Source organism: Chenopodium album, chromosome 8 (genome assembly GCF_948465745.1).
Source record: "Chenopodium album chromosome 8, dcCheAlbu1.1, whole genome shotgun sequence".
Taxonomy (NCBI): Eukaryota; Viridiplantae; Streptophyta; class Magnoliopsida; order Caryophyllales; family Amaranthaceae; genus Chenopodium; species Chenopodium album.
The window spans coordinates 67,268,796-67,289,168 of NC_137841.1; the positions used below are offsets into that span (position 1 = coordinate 67,268,796).

Sequence of the window (20,373 nt, forward strand, 5' to 3'; positions counted from 1 at the left end):
AGATGCGTGTGTATATTGATATATATACATATACATAATTGGACCACTTCCTGTCACTGAGTTGTTTGGATTCCAGGGGATGAAGTGAAGGTTGAGCCTTGAGTATACAGAAACATTTAACATTGCAGTTTTATTTTTGAGGATTGTGCAATCGAGCTCTTCTTATATAATGTGTGGTCTTAATTTGGCCAACACCCTTTTTTGGTGGTATAAACAAACAACAAATTGCATGTTTTTGCCAGTAATAACGCCAATTTTTATTTATTGGACGTATTTTTGCATGTATTCATACCATACATATCTTTAATTTCAAATTGCATAAAATATTGAATATATCTTATAATATAATTTTTTATTATTATAATTATTGGACTTCTAGTTGATACATCAATGCTGATGATGATTATAGTCATCGTTATTTCTACATCTTACACCACTTTGTTACTCATTAAATTCTGTTTGTCCCAATTTCTCAGAGTTTTCTAGATTTACTTAATTCATAATATCTCAAAATACTCATTTATTTTTCTTTTTTGTTATTTTGGAATTTAACTTTTACTTTGGTACCAAAATATAAGTGTAAGAGTCATTTTTTTGTATTATTTTGATAGCTATGACATATATACACTTTTTTTTCCCTTTCTTTTCAATACTTATATTTGCAAATAATCTTGTCCCATGTTTTAATTCTCCCTTACTTCCGAAAGTAATAATATACGTATATTCTTTTTGTCGTGATTTTATGTCTTCGTTTTTTTTAAAATAATATTTAAATTTTTTTATGTTTTTTAAAGTGTTTTACAAAGAAATTCGCTATTCACTCTCGAAATTACTCTTCCTTTTTCATTTTCTCTTCGTTTCATATTTAACTATTTTTCATTCTCTTTGGTTTTTTGCGCCATCTCTTGCTTTTCTGCTCTCTCAAAATGCCTTATAGGATCACATACTACAAGGAGAAGAAATGGATGTTTTGGGTTGTAGTGATTTAGAAAATGGATGTTTTAACTATTTAGGTGTAACATTTATATTGCATAAGTAAATTAAATATTGTGAAACTTTTGAAGAAAGTTCATACCCTAGAAGATCTAAAGAATAACGTGAAAAATAACTTTAAAACTAGAATAATGAAAATTTCCAAGATATAAGAATTGTTTTGATGTACATCTGTTAACTGAGTTATATTACGTACATAATTACTTGTTGGAAGATAAATTTACATCTTTTTTCCAAGAATATACCTCACCTTTAAATAACTAATGTGTTTTTAATCTCTTTAAAAGTTCTTTTTAATACTATGATGACTTTATGTCTCTTAATTATCGTGTTCCAGCTTATTTCCTAGTAAACTAGTAGAAATTGCTTTATACACCCGGGTGCACGGTGGATCCAAGAGTATATTTTGTTATTTTGATGATTATTGCTCATTTTATCATCAAATAAACAAACAAATACCCTTGGGTACGGTGTACCATACACTCGGGTGTATATAACATTCTTTCGCAAACTAGAGCTTTTCTTAGTTTCTTTATGGCAAAAGCTAATGAACGCCACCAGAACATTGGGTAAGCTAACTAAAAGTAGAAATATTAAATTAAAATAAATATTATTTACACTAATCGACGAGTGATTTTGACATGCATTCTCAAATTAATACTGGTTTAGGAAGTATTTTAAATGCTTATCTAACGCCGTGCCTTTTATCAAGATTCTTTGTTTTATTTTAAGTAAAGGAAATAAATTTTTTAGCCAATTTATGAGGGTTAGAGATATATTATTCCTTCCAAAAAAAAAAAAGGGTTGGAGATATAAATGCTTGCCATATGTAGCTACATTAGGTTAAGAAATTCATGAATTGCAGAGTTCTGATTTGTGTTTGTAGGAGGAAGACAGAGTCGAACACCTTTTGAACCACAATCTAATCTGGGATAGATCCCTATCCAATGGTGAATATGAATAAAAAAATTTAAGTTTTTAATTGGAAAAATTAAGGAACATCTCAGGACGTTGGATAAAAAGACTTAAAATAGAAATATTAATTTAAAATAAACACTAATTACACTGAATAGCACATGTTTTTGACATGCGTTTTAAAATTGATATCATTTTAGGAATTATATTAGATTGTTATCTTTGAGTAAGATCCTTAGCTTTCTTATTAAGTGATTGTTCAAATCAAAATGATCTAACCCGAGTCTTTTAATCTGATCAAAGTGTTTTGCTTTTCGACTAATCTCTAGCTTGCAGCCTGCTTATGTCTAACTCTAGAATGATTTATAGGAGGCGTTTGGTTCGCAAACTGGTATGTAGTTGGAATTAAGAACGAAATCATAGTAATATGAGTTTATTTGGAGCTTGATTTTTAATACCACATGTTTGGTATGAATGTATGATTATGGAATTGAATAAAGTTTATACCCAAAAGTAGAGGTGGGCATCGTGTCGTGCCTAGTGGTGGCTCATGTCGTGCCGCGCTTGCATTTTGGCGAGCCGTGTCGTGTCGGCCACCATTTGACAAACCCCACCCACGGTACGCCAGGCACGACATGGCACGGCCTACGTGCCTGGCGTGCCGTGCCAGGCCGGTCGCCGTGCCGCCCATATTTTTTTAAAAAAAAATCGATAAATTTGTTTAAACAACTTTTAAAATGGATATATTATTTAATTATTTTTTTTAAAATTTATGCTTATGCTTATGCTTATGCTGCTGCTGCTGTTATTATTATTATTATTATTATTATTATTATTATTATTATTATTATTTTATTATTCTTATTTTTATTATTATAGTTCTTTATTATTTATGTTATTTTTATTATTAATTTATTTGAAGCAGTGAATGAGTAGTTATTTTGCACGGGCCGAGCTAAACTGTGTCGAACTGTGTCCGGCGTGCCGCTTGTCGTGCTGCAGGCCTAACTACCGTGCCGCCCGCGGGTTGGTGCCGTGCCCGTGCCGAGTTTTTGGAATCTTATTCACGACCCACAACCCATCCCTCGGTCATCGTGCCATGCCGCCCGCGGGCCGACCTGGTCCATGCCCAGCTCTACCCAAAAGTATGGGAATGAGCCAATCCACCTTCCCCCTAGATTTCTACTCTTAAAATCTTTAAAACAAATGTAAGATATGAGTTTAACCAATTCTAAACGCATACCTTATACCTAAAGTATGTAAACCAAACACTCCCTTAAGAATTTATGGTTGTCAAAAGCGATACTTACAAAGAGTGGTTTAAGATTATTTATTAGTTTGTGTTACTCGTACTGTCGTACTTAGGATAAATTAATTGTTGTCGTACTTAGGAGAAATTAATTAATAAAGCTACAAACAAAATAGAGGTGGAAGACTTATCTCATTATATGAAATCATCATGCGTTAATGATGAAATGTATGATTAGAGAGTACAAATCTGGCATGACCAATGAATTATACAAATGTCAGATAAGATTTCGTTGCTAGAATTGAGGACAACAAACAATCATCCTAAGTTTATTGTCCTTATTATACATAATTTCTCAATTTATAGTTTATTTTTTTGTGTGTTCGTGTGTTTTCCATAATGATTGAATATACACATTTCCACGTTGACATATTTTAACAAGTTATATGCATCACTAGAATTAATTCGTGGTTATCTAAGATAATAATAATAATAATTTATTTTTTATGTGATCCAAAATTTTGCTACAATAATCAGAATGAAATTTGTCTTAGCACATGGAAGATCACATTTGGAGGTCACTTTAGGAGACCATTTGGGAGTGATGAATCAACTTGATTTGATTGTCTATAATTTCAAACCACTTGGTTTTATATAACGGCCAAATTTGGTCTTTTAAGTAAGTATTCATTAGTAATAACAACACTTATCTCCTTTGTATGGAAGAAATTTTTTTGTGGTAGATTATAAGATAATTCCAAATAATCATTTTTTGATCTAGATACCTTCTATTTATATCGATCAATCTTCTTACTAAAGTGATAAAATAAATATCTTTTATACATAAATAATAAAAATAAAGGCATAAGTCAATCTTATTAAGACTCTTAGAAGTATATTGACGGGTTATTATATTCTTTTTCCACTATAATTACTAGCAAGTAGCAACTAATACAACTTAAATTGTTTAAAGTCTTGAGTGTTTTGTATACCATAATTTACAAACAAATATGCCCTCATTAATATTATGCAAATCTTTAAGCTAAGTTATTGTCTAACTCTTCGATTATAGTTATCTAATCGATTTATAATACACCTTGGCGTTAATGGCGTACAGTGGTACCTTTACATAAACAATATAGTGATATACAACAATTTATGCATGAATGCCCCACAATGATTCAAAATGTGCGTAAGGAGCATGTCATACACACGCCTTTGTTGTACTAGTCGAATTTAAATATTTTCCATAATTTACATTCTAAAAGTTGTGTATGTGTTGGTCACCTATGCAATTATTATTGAATATAATCTTAATACTTCGTATAATTTTGTTGATATTAAGGACTAATTATATCTTGAAATAGGTGATCAAGTTTATTTGTCTATGTTTGGCTCATTATTAGAATAATTTTGTTCATATTTCTCCATTTCTGTATAGTTATAACATTTCAGTGTTATGTTTGCTAATGAATAATTTTGATCATAGCTAGCTATGTTCTTAGAATTTTCATTACCTCAATATTTAAAAATTTATATTGTTAAAAAAAAATTGGAATTACGGAGTACGAGTATATAAAAAATATAGTGGTAAAAAAAGTTAATTTATAATTTTTTTTTTACATAAGATATTTATAATTTATGATTTGCAAAAGTAGAATATTACATCGAAAAAGAAATACAGAATACTTGGATTTACTTGAGTTATAGATCTTAGATGTACGCCTAACTAAAGTATTGCATAATCAACAAATTGTTGGCTCACTTTTCCTAAAAAAAATAAAATAAAAAATGATGGTTGATTAGGATAGCATTAAGTTATTTAGATAGCATTAAGTTATTATTGAGATTGCTTTGGAGTCCTTTGTTTTTGTCCATTACTTTTATTTATTTATTTATTGATTCATCATATACTAATACATGTGTTTGATCATTAATATAATTATTAATGTGCCGGTCATATAAGGACATTTTGTTTTGAAATAAAGGAAGTATGTTAAGCTACATTTATTTTTATTGTATATATTATTTGTGTCAATTTTTTTTTTTTTTTATTGTATATATTATTATGAATACATTGCATGGTCAAACCGAGCATGTGTATTATGCAATAGTCAGTCTGAAACAATCAAAAAAACAATCGAAGGGATGAGTGTGTGTTATATTCACCTGATTTTTACTTATCTGAACTTATTTAAATTAAGGTTAGCTAGTTAGTTGAAGACTCTCCTTCCATCCCTGTGAGACAGATTCGATTCTCACCCCAAATAAGTAAGATCCCCAATTCCCCCCCCCCCCCCTTACTTGCAAGGGAATTCTCCTTATATTACCTACAAAAAAAGAAAAAAAATAAGAGAGTAAAACTTAGTTGTAATTTAAAGTTTGAAACCCTAGTATGAACTTATTAAAACTAAAATAAATGAATATAAGGATAACAAAACAGACCCTAAAGTTTTCTCTTTTCCTATAGTTTGAACAAACAAGGGGTCCTGGGGTTGCATACCACTACATTCACCAGATTCGATCAAAGACCCAATTTCTCCGATCCCATGGCTAGCCGCTAGCAATCTTCATATTGCATTGGTTCTCTGCTACTCTCACATTGCACGCCATGGATGGCCATTAGGTTGTAAGAACAGTGGCAAAGCGTGCCATGTCAACTTCATGCTTTGCCCATCCAAAATTACGGCCTTGAATTGGCATGACTCCCAAGGAGTCACAACCCAACAAGTACAATACCAAGGTGTGCCATGCATATTAGCTTCATGCATGAGCTAATTCGTTTCGTGTTAGGTTATGTCTTGTCACATGCTAACTCGACCCAGTGTCATCCCTATTTGAAGAACATCCGATCCAATCTCAAATCTAGCTATTCCTTTTCTATGGGATCAATGTACTACCTCCGATTTTTATTATTTATGACTTTGGAATATTTTATATCTCACAAATAATACTCCAAATTTGCAAATAATAAAAATTGGAGATAATACATCATTTTTGGTTTGAAATTAAATGAAACACAAGGGCGATACAAATTACATATGGGGTATATCCGTATATATAAAGAGATCTTTTGAACATGCAATCGCTCACACACTGACACACAGTCTCTCGATCTTAACTCCTAAGACTAGACCTCATTGGTAGGATCATACTTGTACAAGAAATAACTAATGAATCAACTTCAAATTTTGAAATAAACATATAACTTACATAATGATAATATAGTATCACATGATATATAGTTAACATTAATGTTATTATTACTATTATTGATCTCAAAATTTGTCACGAAGCATTTGTTTGTTTCCAAAAAGTGAGGTGGAATTGAAAGAGAAGGGTAGAGTGATAGAGGTAAAAGAGAGTAAAAGGGGACCAAGAAAATGGGTTGTCAATGTCTTTCCTGCCTGTACCAGATGGCTCTTCGCCATTCTTTGGACCAATTACAACATACCCTTCGTGTCACTTAATTCCATATTCATCAGCTTTATTTTTTCTCATCATTTTATCATTCTAACTTCTGATTTCTGTTAGTCTGATTTCCTGATCTACCACCGTTACTGCAAATTTCATCAAATTGTGATTTTATGTGTAACATGAAATAGGAATTTCCTTCTTTTGGTCATGCATTAAGTAGGCTTAGTAAATACCTATCTAGTAAGTACCTATCTATTATCTCCGTCTCTTATTATATGCAACAAAAGAATATTTTATATTCATATCTCACAAAATCGTTGCATAAAATAAGAAACGGAGGCAGTATTATTCTTTGTCGAGGCCAACTAATTTACCAAACAATTAACGACACGACACGAGCTAACGATTGTCAAGTAGCACCTGGCATGTATGAAAGTAAGGATCTGCTATGTTCATCTTATTTTCACTTATTTCAGTTTTAATAAGTTCAAATAAGCTTAATTAAGTTTAGATAAATTCAGATTAGAAAAAGTAACTGATAAGGGTTGTCTAAGTTCAAATTACAACTAAAATAAGTTTTAATAAGGTCTAATAATTTCAGATAAGATCGGATAAATAAAAATCATATTAACATCCCATTGCTTAAAGTATTAAATGGTTTTACCCTAAATTAGAAATTGAATTAGTAATAATATCAGTGTCATTTGTGACTCTATCTAAACCAAAATAAGATCATATTTAATTTGTCATCTCGGTCTATGAGAGCTTTTTTTTTTTTTTTTTTTTTTTTAATCTAGAGCAATTAACCTAGCTGGGTCCACTGAAGAGAAACAAAATTTGTACTTCTTCCATCCCACATTGTTAGTTCAAACGAGTCTTGCTGTCTTAGCTTTCACAGTCTCTAAGCAAAGATGCATTGACCTATAATATCTTTTAATACAAATTTTTTTTATAAAGGGTTGATATTTCGAAGATGAAAATTAATTGTCACTATGAGGATCACACATCATGCCTATGTTTTACAAAAATACATATATATATATATATATATATATATATATATATATATATATATATATATATATATATATATATATTGTATTTTTATGAAGTTTAATTTGATTATTTGACAAAGTATAATCCTGTAAACTAATATGAAATGGAGGGAATACAAAAATGTCGAACTTTAAAGATGGGAGAGACGACGATGCCAATGCTTGGCCCAAATAAACAATGGCCTCATTTGTTCCCAATAATGGTGATCAAAAGAAGCTATGAAATCCGTGTTACTAAAATGGGACAAGTCCATATCATCGATCATCATATATCAAGACTAAAAATTGCAATTTGTCCAGGAATCTATATATGGGTTCTTTTCAAGGAGTTAACGACACACATATTAAATTAAGTATTTAAGTTACTTTCATTCTACGACCATTATTTCTCTCTACGTAATCTCCATATTAGAAGTATCAAATTCGATCATGCGGTTGTTCCATGGAAATCGTTCACAAGGATAGTCATACCCTATTTAAATAATATTTAGTAAAAATAAGTTAAGTTCAATAAAATAATAATTTTAGTTCTTTCAAAAAAAATTAATAATTTTAGCTTAGTAAAAAAAATTTAATCAATAAAAATCTATCATTTTAAAGAAAAAATCGGTAATCATCAATTACATTATACTAAAAGCGAAACTTAGAGGGACACTTGGCAACATAATGTAAAAATTTTTCCCTCCAAAATTACTTACTAAAAAAAACTATTTTTACATTAAAATAAGGTTTTTATCTAAATTATAATTTATACTTTGTACAAAATCTAAAATAAACTTCCTTAACTATCAAATTGCCTATTATAACTAAGCTATTACATCATATTTAATTACTTTCTTTTTTATATATTTATTTTATACATTTTTTTTTTGTAGAAGTTAGTGTAATATAATTATTTATTAACCGTGCATTGCACGGGATTTTAAGCTAGTGTATAATAAATTCTTAAACGGTAAAAATAATTTAATTTCACTAAAAATGTAAGCTCACCAAAAAATAATTTAATTTATTTTCAGTAATAATAAATTACAGAGAATAGGGCCCCGTTTCTCCCCCAAAATTACATTATACTAAAAGCGAAACTTAGAGGGACACTTGGCAACATAATGTAAAAATTTTTCCCTCCAAAATTACTTACTAAAAAAAAACTATTTTTACATTAAAATAAGGTTTGTATCTAAATTATAATTTATACTTTGTACAAAATCTAAAATAAACTTCCTTAACTATCAAATTGCCTATTATAACTAAGCTATTACATCATATTTAATTACTTTCTTTTTTATATATTTATTTTATACATTTTTTTTTTGTAGAAGTTAGTGTAATATAATTATTTATTAACCGTGCATTGCACGGGATTTTAAGCTAGTGTATAATAAATTCTTAAACGGTAAAAATAATTTAATTTCACTAAAAATGTAAGCTCACCAAAAAATAATTTAATTTATTTTCAGTAATAATAAATTACAGAGAATAGGGCCTCGTTTCTCCCCCAAAATCTGAAAGCTTACTTTTCCTACTAGATCAATTTGCAAGTTGAAAATCAATTTTTTTGTCTATACGCAAACATATTGGCGTTGGAATTAGATATTTTGCAATTTGAACTCATTTTGGACATTTTTAAAAAAAAATTTGGACATATTTGATCTCTTGAATATAACATAATTTACCTTGCCAAAATTTGTTATTTCATATTACACAAAATCGATGAATGTATAACAAGAGTTATCGATTTTCACCTTCTTTATCAGTTTACACTAATCGATGATTTAATTAAGGTAATTTTTTCAAAAACAAACTTTAATTGAATGTTTGGAAACACTACTATTGGCTAATAAATGTTTTTTGTCCACTTTTTTTTTTTGTTTGTTTATGGGGCTCACCCTTTATATAACGGTTTATGAGTACCTCTATTTTACATGCATGTGATATTCTCATTATTTTAGTTCTTTTCACTAAAACCTTCCCCCCCCCCACCCCCCCCAATATCTCCTTCTCATTTACAAGAATTATTAATCTTAACCCAATCTAATCCATATAGCTTATACTCCCTCCACTCCTGAAATTTCAACTCATCACTTTGCAATTGCACGGTCTCATCTTTGACTATGAATAACTCCGGCTGTGCATAAGTGAAAATTATAAAAAAGTTGATAGTTCAATTATTTATAATAAGGGGAATCTAATAAGATCTCACATTCTAATTTATTTAACCAGTATCACATGAATAGTAAGTGAGCCGAACTTTTAGAAACGGAAGTAGTATATAATTTTTATTGCATAATTTACTAACCCTTGAAATGAGAAAGTACAGTTGTACCAAATTTATAGAGATTAAATAAAAAAACCCTAATCATTTGAGAAAAAAACCTTCAAAAAAAAAAAAAAAGCATAAGCTAAAGCTTCTGTGAAAATATGTATTGGAAATAGTTTAGAAGATTCTCTTATATTGTGAATAATTGCAAGACTTCAACTAGAAATATTATAATGTGATGGAAGAAAAAAATTTGTAGCTTAAATAATTAGATGGTGTACTAAATGGCTAAATGCACAACACTTATGATGCACTCATTCAAGTATTCTTTGGTTATAATCCGTATGTTTTGGAATTTGAGATCGTAAGTTGAGACGAACACTACAAGAGGGGGGTGAATTGTATGTGAATTCTGATCCTAGTGACTACTTTTGCGGAATATAAAACAGAATGTAAAGGAACTTGCAATGCACACAATATTTTACGAAGAACCCTTGCAGGGCCCAACTAGAAGTAAAACCTCGACCCTTTAAGGAATTTCCAAAACCAAACCAATTCAGTATAATAGGGCAAACTCACAATTTACAACCTATTATACTCAGACCTTTACTCACAAGTTCCAGACTAAATTTGCGACACAATAGAACCCTATTCTACCCAACCTAAGTCGTCCCTGACTTAGATTCACTCGTACTCCTTGAGTACTCTCACACTCAACTTCAACCTTGAAGCTTATAAAATTGTATGCAAAGATATAAATCTCACACACACACCCAAGATCCCAACCAATACAAACAATTGAACTCCAGTATATGAAAGGTACGCTACACATGAAATCCGAAACTAATATGACAAAGATTGAACTTGGAAAACTTACACTATTAATAAGCACTCTTTGAATTCTTCACGCATAAACTCACAAGAAAATGTGAAATGTGATTTATACAATTTATACAAGACTAGCTCGATCGTATATAAAGTAGGGTTTTGTTATTTTTATCAAAATCACAAAACACGATTTTATGTAAATCTTGTTGAAGAAAATCTTTTTAGAAGAACTATCAAAGATAAATTATGAAAAGAATAATATCTTTTAGTAAATCCGGATTTTATGAAATAAATCTTTTGAATGAATCTTTTCATAAAACTTATCTTATTTAAAACTTTCGTAATTTAAGCTTGCCAAGCTTTTGGTCACGTTTCTAATAGATCTCATATGTAAACTTGACATTCATATTTACAACAATTCTAAAGAATAAAAACTTAACAAAACTAAATTGCTTCGTCTATTATTGCATTCCAAGATACTTGGACTTCACGCAGTCCAGGACTAAGTTCCTGCTGTTACTTGATTTCCAGTTCTCAATTGGAACCTCGCAGACCAAGTTCTTGTGAAACTTGTTGTCTTCAACGCGGACCAAGTTAGTTTTCTTAACTTGCTGTCTTCATGTTCCTGTCAGGGAATTCAGTTAGTTCCTGGTTGGAACTCTTCTTCTATTATTGACTTTAACTTTCCTCTTGATTTTCCTTGAGTCTTCATAAAACAACCTGTTCTTATTCCAACTAGAAAATACTTATTAGCTAAAATTTGCTAGTTTGTGTTCATCATCATCAAAACCTGTAAGTTTCAACATTTTACTTTTAACTTTTTGAGAATAAATTACTACGTACGTTTTTTTTACACTACGTGTTATAGGTTTGAAATGTGTGTTCTTTATCTCGCCCTTATGTCCCTAGGCCGTGAATATCACGTGTTTTACGTCAACTGGAATGCCATTTCAAAACGTATGCACATTACATTGAGCACCTTAGTCCCTAAACCAAGTGTTGTGATTTATAGTGTACTCATAGATGATTGATGATAATTTTAGAAAAAGTTGTACGTTGAAAGCATAAAACTCAACTATCGAATCTAAAAAAAATCAAAGGGTGTATATCAATATATATATCAGAGTATGTATGTATGTATATATATAAGATATTTGATAAATTAAAGCATGGACGATCATATATAAACAATATGAGGACATAATTTTTTATTTTCATGCCATGATCTATGGTCCCAAAAAAGTCCCAGTGCATTAATGGTATTTTATAAGTATACATATATACCCTATAGTATAATTTTTTTCCTGCAAAAATTAAACAAGTGGGAAGACATGTGAACAATTTAAAGGAAAGGGGGTAAAAAAAACAGCCCAAAATACAGCAAAGAGAACCAAAAGATGGCCTTTCGATTTCTTGAGGATTGTGGTAAGGTTGAATTATTGGAACAAAAGATTTGGCAAGCTCAGAAAGAGTGTGACTGCCCTCTCTAATTTTCATATATGCTTTGTCATTAAGTTTGGTGATCATATTTTTATTGGGGTCCGTTATAATATATCTTGGATGGTGACATTATTATAATCTAAACTTTTGCTGCTGTTTGTATATGATCATGCACATATATACATAGGGTATTGATGAGTATTGTAATTGTATACTCTAAGGCGCTAAAGCAAGACTTGGTTCAGTTGGTACGGTTAACCTTGTAAAATACCAGGCGTGAAGACCAAGTTTGTTAGACGCGTATGTACACGTGCAAGTATGTATCACTTTAGTGTTTATCTTTTACGTGGTTATCACTTATCAGGTGGTTAAATTAAACTTATCTTTTTAAGATGAAGAGAATGTACTTGTTTGTATGTAGTTTAACAAATTAGTTAATTAATTTTTTTTTTTAAAAATGATAAAGGTGATGAAGATATTATTAAATCTTCCATCTCTTTTATGTCATCTTAGGGCTAAGATCTAAGAATGAGCAAAGTTTAGTTCATATCTACCTCAAACAATTTATAATACTACTTCATTTGACACCAATAATATTAGGCATTTTGGCCGTTTTAAATTACTTTGTGACTATTCATATTATTATACTTTTCATAAGATAAAAGGCTATACATGTACGTTTTATAGTGTGAAAATTTGAAATAAAGGAATAAATCATCTTATTCAAAATTTTTCTTTCTATATTTTTAAGGGAGTTACAAGACCAATAACATAGACGTGATTTGATCTCTAGTGTATCATGCACATGAATAACTAAGTTAACGTCGATTGGATAAATTAGAGATATTGACATGATTTAAACAGATTTTGCTTTTACACGAGTTAATAATTCTAATGAAACAAGAATAAAGTTAAGTGTGTGATGCAAAAAGTCATTTGGGTTCGTATAGTGCATACATGATTGGTAGGTTTCTAAGTGACTATTTATATTATTATGCTTTCCATATGATAAAAGGCAAACATATTTGTAGGTTTCATGGTGTGAAACAAAGGAATAAAGCATCTTATTCAAAAATATATATATTTTATTTTTTAGGAGTCACAAAAACTATAACATAGACATGATTCGATCTCTAGTGTATCATGCACTTAGATAACTAAGCTAACGTCCATTGGATACATTACAGATATTGGCGTGGTTTAAACTGATTTCGTTTTAATACAACTTTAGAAATTATAGTGAAACAAGACTAGAGTTAAGTGTGTGATGCAAAAAGTCGTTCGGGTTCATATAGTACATACATTATCTATATCCTACTATTTGAGGAACCAAATGGCAAATGGTGATGATCTGATAAAAAAAACTCCCGTGAGAAGAAGGACAAAGGAATGTAAGACAGTAGTCCATAGTATGTATGTAAAGCTAAATAATAATAATCTGGTTGTACTCTTTATTTCCTGTGGTTGTCGGAGTGAACATGCAAGTCAATAGCAGAAAATGTGATGATTTAGCTACAATTGCTTGGGTGTTTGGAGCTTCTTCACCCATGATTTTCGAAGTACTAGAGGTTGAATTATTACAGTAGGGTAATTTTTGGGAATTTCTTCTTTAAGTACCTTTAGCATGTTAGGTGCTTAAGACTGCGTGAGTTGTACTATACCTCTGATCTCAATTTAAATTTGACCTAGTATTTTTAGAGTTTCAAATTAGATTATTCAACATGAAATGTGATTTTAACCCTAACTTGGAAATTTTTGTTTGATTTTATGTTTGAATAGGTTGGCTGTTGGTTGATCTAATTCGACAATTATTCATATAATGTAATAAGTAGAGTGTTGAACCCACGAGCAAACCCACATGTGAGTAGAAATATTGTCCCACATTGAAAAAGTGTAAAAGTGCAGATGAATATAGAGATATGTATCCCACATTGAAGAAAAGAGAAAGTTGTGTCCAATTTTTAAGGCTATTTTAAGAGACAACTCCTCTTATTGCCATATGATTTTGAGGTGCAACCTCCTTTAGGTCCGTTTATCATAGAGAGCAATGATTTATAAACACGATAAAAAAAATCAAAACTTTATCTTTAGAAATTCAGCCCCTTAGCCTTTATTTTTAAAGATTTAGGGTTTTTTTTTTACTAACTCAGTAATGATTTAGGTCGGATTTAATTGGGCCTTCACTTAATAGCTAGAATTGTCAGCTATTTTTGAGGCTATAACGACCTAACAAGATAGTGCAATTTAGATTACTTTGTTTCAACTGGACAATCAATTTTATTAGGATTCGACCTACCTTTTACAGTCACTTATTAGCATAAAACAGGTTTAAAAACTCGATTTTTCACAATCATTAAGATAGTGATAATTTGACCTAAATCCAAGCTTGCCTACGTGATTGTTAGTCATCAATAACCAATAATATTTTAGCCCTCTAATTGAAAATTAATTTTAAGATGAAACTTTTCTTGAATATGTTCATGTGCTTTCATTAATTATCTTTCTCCAAACCTAACAAATGATATTAGATAATGGTTCATTTAGTCTCGCTATAACATAATCACCATTCATCTTAGACTTTGTGTTGTTAGACCCCAATTATCGATGATCTCCTCAAAATCTTGGCTAATAGGATCATCATTCTAATTTTCAGAATGACAATAATATTAATAATGCTCGGCATGATTTAGATGCTTTAATTAAACAGACTCACATTAATGGATAAACTGTTAGGTACAAGTATGTATATATAGTTCCACATATTAAAAAATGGTCAATAGCGTCAAATTAGTTCATGACCTAAGCAAGTAATCGGATCAATTACAGAATGAAACCGTGTTTAAACTAGTAGCGCTTTTACTACTCGTTATCTCTCCTCCATTCCAAACAACTAAAATCTATAATCCCTTCAACTTGACCTACATAAAACATAATGTAAAATAATAAACATGGTTTGTGCCTTATTGTAGAGTTGATGTTAGAGGTTAATAGAAAGATATGGACTGAGAAATTTTGTCATTATAGGATCGAGTTGTAGCACTCAACGCCTTCTTTAGGTTTTGTCTTCTTTTAGCATTTTGTGTCTCTTGGATGACATGAAGTCACGTGAATGGCTAATATATATTACCCTTGATCAAAGTATATTCATATATGATCACTTACCTTTATTACCCTTATAATATAACTTACCAAATTTACCAATATAATTATTTAATTTGATCATTTTGATGTGTATATATATATAACAACATTAATATCATCAAACCTTAGCATATGCCGCCTTTCTCATTTTTTTTCCAACCCTTTTGATCTCTCTCTCTCTAGGTTTGATCTTTCTCTCTCTAAAATATGAGTCCGGTTTACTTGAATCACCCTCAAACTTCATCTCCTATACCTTTCTTTGAGTTAAAAGGAGATCATACACAACATAGTTTCCAAGTCTTTGGTCATTTACATCATGAAGAATCCCACAACCGCGATGAAATCTTATCCCTTGATTATTCAAGGCATGAACAAAAAAAGGCGAGTCCCAATTATCTATGTATTTGTTTCTTATGGTCGTGTATGCTCCCTCTGTCTCTAAATAAGTGACGGATTCAGATCAACTTCAAAATTTGTAATATGATCATAATATAATAATATTAAAAAAAAATTATGCAAGTTTTAAGTGTACAAATCCTATATAAACTATCTTGTTATGCAAGCTTTTTAATTTCTTATTTATAATATACAACTTTTGTGATCTTATTTATAAACTATCATTGTTCAAAAAAAAAAAAAATTATAAACTATCTTGCATAGTTTTTGTTTATTGATATATTTATGATGCAACTTTTGTGATCTTGTTAGTATAGTTTAAGAGTAATTTGGAAAAAGAAAAAGTTAGAAAGGGGGGAATTAGAGCATTATACTTCATAGTGTGAAAATTATGCTAAGCAAACTTTTTCCTTGTAAAAATGTCATACTTAGATTATTTTGTAATATGTCATACTTTGATTCTAATATATGTTATGATCATATGATCTCAGGTTGGAAAGCTAGTTTTGTCCCATGAAAATAAAGCAAATGATCTTGGACAACCATGCTCACCATGGCTTCAAAACACCATTGGAGATGATAGTGGATGTAGTTATGGCTATTCATTAAAGATTCGAGAGGAGGCGAAAATCGAAACTCCAGTGAACTATAATAACGATCAAAATAAGTACTCTAGATCAAAATGGAAGCCCTCAAAGGTGAGAATAATGCAAAAAATAGCAACCTCTAAAGACTCCAGAGATAGCAAGAAGCAGCTTGATCATGATCTTGCCAAACGCCAAAACAATGATGGGATAAGAGTGTGCTCAGATTGTCATACTACTACAACCCCACTTTGGAGAAGTGGACCTCAAGGCCCTAAGGTATTTTCAATTTTCGCCTCGAATTTAACAACACTATATGTTAAGATCATGTGATCTGATGTTCATACACTACTTTTGTTGCTAGCTCTACAGATTTAGCTGTCATATTACTGGTTCAAATTACACTTATTGTTTTACTACTAGCTCTGTCGAGATTTAATTGCCATATTACTGGTTCAAATTATACTTGTTGCTTTGCTACTAGCTATACTGAGATTCAATTGTCATATTAATCGTTCAAATTATCTATTAGCAAAACTATCTAAGGGGTAAATACGTTTTAAGTGCTTATAATTAACCATTCGCTTGTGTTTGAGTTAGGTGTTTTTTGTGTATATGCTTATAATCAGATATTATGATATTCAATTCTTCATTAAGTACCGGGATCAAAGTTTCTAACAAGCACGGTGTACATTTTTAAACTTTGATCCCGGTACTTAATTAATGAAGGATAATGGTTTATATGGTTACACTTGAGTGATTGAATTAGGGTTTTTTTGTATGTATGCTAATGCTAGTTTTGGATCAAAATGATGGGGAGGGGATAATCTAAATTTGGGATAAGAAGGTAGTTGTCAAGCCAAGAATAAGTTAGAGTTTAGCATTAGTTTAAGGTTCAAAATTTGTGATCACTAATTAGTTCAATTATCTTAATTTGGTTGGATCATAAGGACCATCTAAGTTAATTTTATCAAGAAAAAAAAAAGGAACAAGTATATATTTTCTAATAAAACAACAAACAATTTCAATTGAAAATTCTCAAGGACCACCCAATCACCCATCCACGAGTAGGGTTTTTTCCTTGAAAAAGAGGATTTTGCCGCGAAATCCTTTCCTTAGATCATGTGTTCCTTTCAATGAGATCTATAAACATTTTTTAAAAATTAATGGTTAGAATTGGATCTACAATTATTGAATTAGAGGGGTAATAAGTAATTGTTAACTCAATACATGTCTCATGCATTTCTATCCTAATTTTTGTTATCTCAATTTTATTTTTTTTCTAAATAGTGGGACACGTGTCACCCAAGCCCCTTATTAGATCTGTATGTGATTATGATTTAATAACATAAATACATGTCGAATGTTTTTGTTATAGTCTCTTATTAAATCTGTCAATGTTTATGATTTAATGACATAAATACATGTCGAATGTTATTGTTACAGTCTCTTTGCAATGCATGTGGAATAAGACAAAGGAAAGCTAGAAGGGCAGCTATGGCAGCTGCAGCAGCAGCAGGATTTGGCAATGATAATGCAGTTGTGCCATCGATTTCGCCACCGCCTGTGGAAACTCCCAAGCCAAAGGTTCAAGTGATAAAAACAGAAAAAGGCTTAGATGATAACAATCATCATGATAAAAGCCATACATTACCTCTCAAGAAAAGAAGCAAAGTTATTGATGCTGCAAGAAATAACAATAATTATACTCATAATAACACCTCTAATAATGCAAAGAAGCTTTGTTTTGAAGATTTTGCCTTGAGCTCAAACATGGATTATCTTAAGGCTAATTCTAAGAGATCCTTTCCTCGCGACGAAGAAGAAGGAGCCATACTCTTAATGGCACTTTCTTGTGGATTAGCTTGCTCTCTATAGAAGTTATTAAGTTTTAAGGATTATTAAGTAGTGCATTTCCTAAGAAATTTTGAGTGGTGTTTATTTATTTTTATTTTCATTGTTTTTTGTTCAATTTGTTTGAGAGAAGAAGAAATTAAAGAGTGAAGGTAGACAACTACCTAAACTACGTACTTTAGGAATAGGACGATATATAGCCAGGCCAGCATGGGTTTTGTACTTGCTAGCTAGCTTAATTGTGAGAGAATAGAGATAAAAGTTTGTTGATTTATTAATTAGTAGTATAAGAATGTTATGGAAAATAATAATAAGATTTATTAATACTAATGAAACTCGTTATACTATAGTATTATTGATGAGAAACGCGTGCAGATGCCCGCACACAAATTTCCGTGCATCTGGCTTGGCTGATATATTTTACTTATTGGCTTATATGTTTCATGTGTTAGCTGATATGTATTATTTGTTAGCTAATATGATTTTTGTGTTGGCTGATATTTTTTTTTTTTAATTTTTGATAAGTCCTTTTTTTTGGTTGATATCAGACATTATTTGGCTTATATATTTCTTAAATTGGCTGATTTATTTATTTGTTGGCTGATATGGTCTATATGTTGGCTGATAAGTAGCGTTTGCTGGCTGATATTTTTGCTCTTGTTGGCTTATATGCATCTTTTGTAGGCATATATAATCCATTTGTAGGCTGATACGTTTTTATAAATGTCTTGAATGTTGATTTATATGAAATATCAATTGGCTGATATATTGTTTGTATCAGCTAATGTACAAAATATATACAAGTACAATTATTTTTTTCATTCTTTCTCCTCTTTCCTATTAGAAACTCACCATATCAGCCAAGACTCAAGAGCCCTAGATTTGTTTCTCTCTCTTCTAATCCTATCACCACCAACACAACCACCACGACACCACCATTATCCTTTCTGTCGTAGTCCCCACCCACCACCACCACAACCAACCCCTTTCTCTCCTTCCTTTCGCAACCCCGACCGACCACCACACACTCCCTTCTTCCTGTCGTAGCCACGACAGCCACATTGGAGCTCAGCCGCATGATATGTCTATTTTATATAGTATTTTACCCCTGTCCCTTGGTCATAATTAGTAGTGTTTTTGGCTCTTTTGAGCCACTTTTATTACTAATTGGTGTTTTCTAGTGTTTTCGTAGATTTGGTTGAGTTTTGTAGGGATTTGCGCTTTTGGAGCATTTTCCCGAGATATTATGGAGCAACTACGAGCATTGGAGAAACACGACCATTTTTTATAGCCCAAGGCCGATTAGAGCCATCGAACCGGTGATTAAGGGCTCGGTATATGTGATACCGGGGCATTTAGACCAAGTATTCAAGACCCGAAGAGGAAATCCAGATTGGCCCGATGAATTGGAGCCCAATCGAAGTCCAAATAGTGGCCCAAGAGTGCCGCCCGGCCAAAGAAGCTACCGCCCGAAGGCGCGCCCGGCTAGGCGGGGGAAGCAAGGTCGGCGCCCGAACTCGCGCCTGGCCGGGCGCGAGGAATGTACCTGATGAGAAAAAAGGCGCGCCCGATCGGGCGCGTGTTATTTTTAGGAGTTAATTATTGACAGGCTCAAGTCGTATTCACCTAATCAAAAATAAAACCTAAATCCACTAACTATGTAGATAGGGAAGAAGGGTCGAACCACAGGGAAACAAGTCAATTTACTCCAAATTAATTAAATGCAATATAAATTATCAAGTAACAAATTGTTGTAAAAAGGTAATTAAATACTAAAAGGTAAGAGTAGGAAGGGAATAAAAAGGGTATAAATCAATGAAGGGAAAACCTAGGGCATAGGTTCACTAATAAACAATATTCCAGGGCAAATCATAATAAGCAATCATCAAGCATCAATTAATCAGATTACAAAGGGCTTTTGCTACGTATTATAATCACAGAGTTAATTTACCGGTATTAAATCTCATCTCTCGAATCTCAACTTAACACTACTAGAAATAGGCTAAATTCCGACGGAAAAATTCCGTCGGAAACACCCTGAAATCCGTCGGAAATAGGGTTTCCGACGGAATTCCGTCGGAAGAGGTTGTCGGAAAAGCATTTGTAGGAAAAATGAACTTTTCCGAAAAAAATTCCGTCGGAAACACTATTCCGACGGAATTTCCGACGGAATTTTCCGCCGAAAATACTTTTCAGGTACTGCAACAATCCGTCGGAAAATTCCGACGGATTCAATTCCGTCGA

The 20,373-nt window shown here is 31.4% G+C and overlaps 1 protein-coding gene across 1 annotated transcript; it reads left to right on the forward strand.

Moving 5' to 3' along the window:
- The first annotated feature begins 15,324 nt into the window (after positions 1–15,324).
- Positions 15,325–18,455, forward strand: LOC145642064 (uncharacterized). Its single transcript, XM_081693142.1, has 3 exons — positions 15,325–15,676; positions 16,183–16,554; positions 17,722–18,455. Exons 1-3 carry the CDS (start codon positions 15,503–15,505, stop codon positions 18,151–18,153), a joined length of 978 nt encoding a protein of 325 aa, XP_081549268.1. The 5' UTR covers positions 15,325–15,502; the 3' UTR covers positions 18,154–18,455.
- Positions 18,456–20,373: the final 1,918 nt, after the last annotated feature.

What these genes read in the sequence shown, in the direction of transcription:
- LOC145642064 (XM_081693142.1), top strand. Translation starts at nt 15,503, where the DNA reads ATGAGTCCGGTTTACTTGAATCACCCTCAAACTTCATCTCCTATACCT. An exon ending in CAAGGCATGAACAAAAAAAG is followed by an intron (nt 15,677 to 16,182) that starts GCGAGTCCCAAT and finishes ATATGATCTCAG; the next exon opens with GTTGGAAAGCTAGTTTTGTC. An exon ending in GTGGACCTCAAGGCCCTAAG is followed by an intron (nt 16,555 to 17,721) that starts GTATTTTCAATT and finishes TTATTGTTACAG; the next exon opens with TCTCTTTGCAATGCATGTGG.